This window comes from Arachis ipaensis, chromosome B06 (assembly GCF_000816755.2).
Source record: "Arachis ipaensis cultivar K30076 chromosome B06, Araip1.1, whole genome shotgun sequence".
NCBI lineage: Eukaryota > Viridiplantae > Streptophyta > Magnoliopsida > Fabales > Fabaceae > Arachis > Arachis ipaensis.
This window is the reverse complement of record NC_029790.2, coordinates 90,537,179-90,541,736: the sequence shown is the minus strand read 5'-3', so window position 1 is coordinate 90,541,736 and position 4,558 is coordinate 90,537,179. Positions and strand designations below refer to the sequence as shown.

The 4,558-nt window shown below is 33.5% G+C and overlaps 1 protein-coding gene across 1 annotated transcript; it reads left to right on the top strand.

Annotated features, from left to right (window-relative positions):
- Positions 414 to 2,066, top strand: LOC107647089 (the record flags this gene model as incomplete). Its single annotated transcript, XM_016351213.2, has 2 exons — positions 414 to 821; positions 1,699 to 2,066. Coding segments are annotated over 2 exons (438 nt in total), but the record flags the coding sequence as incomplete, so codon positions are not given.

Here is a 4,558-nt window from a genome sequence, read left to right as displayed (position 1 = left end):
GAAAGGAAGAGGAAACAGTGATAATCAGAGAAAATTCTGGTGGTGATGAGGGCTGTGAATTTAAAACTCGGTAATAGAATTGAGGTTAAAGATAAAGAAAAAGGATAATTTGAGAATTTCATTAAAAAAATAGGATTTGGTGATTTTTGTCACACAGAATCTATTTTTTATGGTTACAATGTCAGTTTTCTTGTTTAATGAATATTTTTGTCAGTATTTACAAAATTCATAAGTACAAATAATAGTTTATTCAATTAAAATATATATGCAACTGTACGAATGGGACTCAATGGACAGTTTATTGGGCCTTTGGTGGGACTTTCAGTGTTAATTAGTGGCCTGGTCTAGGGATGGCAGCAGTACCCGTACCCGCGGGTATCCGCCCCGCCCCTACCCGGTCGGGGCGGATTTAACTCCCTCCGGCCTCCAAGTCGCGCACTAGACAAGCCACCCCCGTGCCTCCTCTGCATCGTAATCGAGCCTCGTCTGGCTCCTCCTCCGCGCCTCCTCTCAGTCCCACATGCTCGTGTATGGAGTTCATGGCACAGTGCAACTCACGCAAGGCGAGGGAATCAAACCCTGCGTGCCAGGTGGAGGTGAAGCGCCGAACCGACGAACACCCGTCGCAGATCACGGTGACCTTCGTGAACGGCGTCGAGCAAGCCTTCGATGCGACCTCAACCCCTGCACAGAGCATAAGGACCATGATTCTTGAAAAAGGCCAAACCCTAGAGACCGAGCAGATGTTCCGAGAAGCTGGTGAGTCATGGCCCGTCATCATTCCCAAAGAAGAGCTATCTCAGCCCGCACCTGGCGTCAAGGTTTGTTTTTTCTCGCTTTATCGATTTTGTTTATTTGCGATTATGTTTGGTGTGGTTCCTTTCAATGTTAATTCTCTGCTTATTATTTCATTGCGGATCTTTTTCTGTTACTTTCTGGATGGTAATTGGTGCTGCATTATCGTCTTTACTTTTAGAATTTAGAATTGTATGGAAACGGAAAACTGCTCTTACATTTATCTGGGACAGTAATTTTGATTTTCAAACTTAAACATCCCTGGATTGCATTTTTCAATCTCAAATATGAGTAGTGGATGTCGCATTTAATCTCTTTGTCGCATGATGAGTATAGCTTTTCTCATAGGAGCAATGATGAGTTTGGTGGTTTTCCTGTTCTTCATGCCTGATATCCTACTTTAATTTGATCTTGCCTGTAATAAATTTTAATACAAAATTGCACATTTTTATTAGGGTGTTTGAAAGGTATTTTTTGCTTGTATTGTTATATAGAATAAGGAAGATACATTACAATTCTGAGATAAGTTGAAGTTCCTAAGTATGCACTATGGATTCATTGATTTTACTACCAAGGTACATGTCATATGTTGCTAGAAACAGCAAAGAAGAAACCATCCGTATTGATTAACTGTATGTTCCAGAATTTTGCTATAAGATGGACATAATTTCTTCCCCGGATATATAAATAATGCTATATAATAATCCATATTAGTTGTCTGTATGCTATCTTTATGTGGTTACTCATTGATGCACTAGTAATACATATGCTTTTGCAAAATGCAACTAATTTCTCTGCATGATCTTACAATTTATGTTTCTCAATATCATTCCGTCCATTTAAGTATATGATCTATACCTATTCTATTAATTTTCTTTTTCTTTCATGTGCCCTTCTTTTCAGCCCAGGAAAGCAGAGGAGAAGAAGCAATAGTCATGTATTGTTGAACCTACCAACAGCCAGAAAATGTTCCAATTTTCTCACACATTCTCTCCTTTCTTTTTGGCAGGGAGAGTACATAATGATCACGGCTGTTTTGTGCTTTGCTGTATTTTAGAGTTGAATTATTGATATTGATTAAACAAATATGCATATGACTCGTGTATAATTATTGTTTCTGAATGTAAAATTTTGAAACTGCAGTAATTTCATCCTAGAATTTGGTAAGGAAATATGCTCATGGTGTTCTGTTTTAATTAAGGAAATATGCTGTTATATGCAGAAGTTGTTTTGGCTCATGGTGTTCTGTTTTAATTTTGATTTTATTCTGATTTTGTAATTGTGCATTCTGATTTTTATGCATTTATAATATGATTTATGTTAATTTTAGACCCTCATTAATTTTAATTTTATTGATATAGGTGTTTTCGAATTACTTCATGGCTAGTAATGCTAGAGAAGACACACAAAGTAACAGTGTTGCAAACTTTTAATGATGATGAAGATGTTAAAAGTGATCAAGATTAAGGGTTGAAGCTCCCTTTATATCTAATATTGTAATTTCTTTATTATGGTGTTAAATTTGTAGTGGTCTAATAATTTTTTTTTAATTGCAAGTTATTTTAGCTAATGACATTGTATTAATTTTATGTTTGTATTTTAATTTGTCTATGAATTTTAAATTTTTGTCTTAGTTTACATATGAATAGGTAAAAATTAAAATATTTAATTTTTATAGGGGCGGGTCGGGGTGGGGCGGGTACCCGCAGGGGCGGGTTCGGGTACTGCAGTTTACTACCCGCGGGTAGTGTCCAAAAACAAAGCCATGTCTTGTTTACCCGTAACTATCTTATTTATAAAAAGGTAAAATATTAAATTGGTCTCTTACGTTTGGATGTAATTCTATTTTAGTCCTTAAAATTTAAAGTATTCTGTTTGAATCTAAAAAAGTTTCATTTAGCTTCAATTTAGTTTCACCATGAGGTCAAAGTTAAATAATTAACGAAATGTCCTCCATGATAGTATAAGAACAAAGTCGATAATTTGGAGAATAAATGTAAGCTCCAAAGGTACAAAATCAACCGTAAATACATCAATACATGTATTTATCATTTTCCTTAGTTTTATAGAAAATATTTCATTTAAATTATAAGAAAAATGATAAATAAATGTATTGATGCATCCACGGTCGATTTTGTGCCTATAGAGTTTGTACTTATTCTCTAGATTATCAACCTTGTTCTTGTACTGCTGTCATGGAGGACATTTCGTTAATTATTTAATTTTGACCCCATGGTGGGACTACATTGAAACTAAATGAAACTTTTTTGGATTCAAATAGGACACTTTAAACCTTAAGAACTAAAACAGAATTACGCCCAAACGTAAAGGACCAATTTAGTATTTTTTTCTTATAAAAAATAGCAAATCCCAAAAATCTAATTTCTAAAAAAAAAAAAAAACAGAGACTTTCATTTTTATTTTTTACATTGAAATATTGTAATATTAACCAAAGTTTGCAACGTATACAAAATTTATTATTAAATGATCGTCCCACATCTGGAGTACATTGTCTTGAAAATTATTAATAACATAAAATGGGTATTGTGTATCCGAAATATTACACATTTTAAAAAATATACATAAAATGGATACTGAGTATTCGAAATATGGTCAGTATAAAATTAAAGCCAATATATTTGGGATATGTATATATTTATCTAGGTGTCTCTAAATCTTAGAAAATTACATAAAAAAAATCTTATATAAAAAGTTTTGTCTCAATCATTAGTCATACTACACCCATTTCTTTATTCTCTATTTTTCTTTATCCTTCTTCTTTATACACAGCTAATAATCCATCTTTTGGAATAAATTATTCCAATGGAATAATAAAAAATGGTGATGAATGAGTAATATTTGAATGCAATTTATCTGTAATATTGCATACTTACCATGTTAATTCTCTAAATACGATAAAGAATGTCATATTGAGCAATATAGGGACAACAAGTTTCAAAGAGTTTGAGAGAGTTGCATATAAATTTTTATTCGTGTTACCGAGATGAGGATTTATTAACAAGACATTTTGGGTCGAAATTGATCAGCAAGTGAGAGTAATGTTTGATGCGTGAGCATCTTTCCTTCATTTTCTGTTTATTTTAAGTTAGAATTTATTGAGTTTTAATTAAATTTTAGTATTTGAACCTCTTTGGATGCTACTTTGAGTTGCTTTGGTGTTTTAATCATTTTAGGTAAAATTTGGATCAGTTTGGCAGAGTTCGTGTGCAAGAAAAGAGAAGAAATTCGAATCTACCAAGGTGGCGCTAAACGCGGACTTGGGCGTTTAACGCCAGCAACTCAGTAACGCAAGGGAGCTTTCTGCCTACTAGGGCGCTAAACGCCAAGCCAGCAAACCAGAATTGAAAGGAGAGCTTCTGTCCCCTAGGGCGCTAAACGCCGAATCTTATGTTTAGCGCTAGCAATGTGGATCACACTTCACCAAAGGAGCATCTTTAGTTGGATTTTAACTTTTAATTGTTGTATATTATTTTATTTTAGTTATTTTTAATTACAAACAAAATCTTTTAGGTTTAGAATTTATTATTTTATTTTAGTTTTAAATCAAATTAGGTTAGTTATAAAAGGAAAAAGATTCAACCCTTCGTGGATCTTCTCGCTTATGCACTTTCACATTTTCTGAACCCTAGTTTTTTCTCTGAGTCATGAGCCACTAAACCTCCTCGGTTAAGGTTAGGAGCTCTGTTTATCTCTATGTATTAAGACTATTATTATTCTATTTTAATTAATGTATTGATTTAGT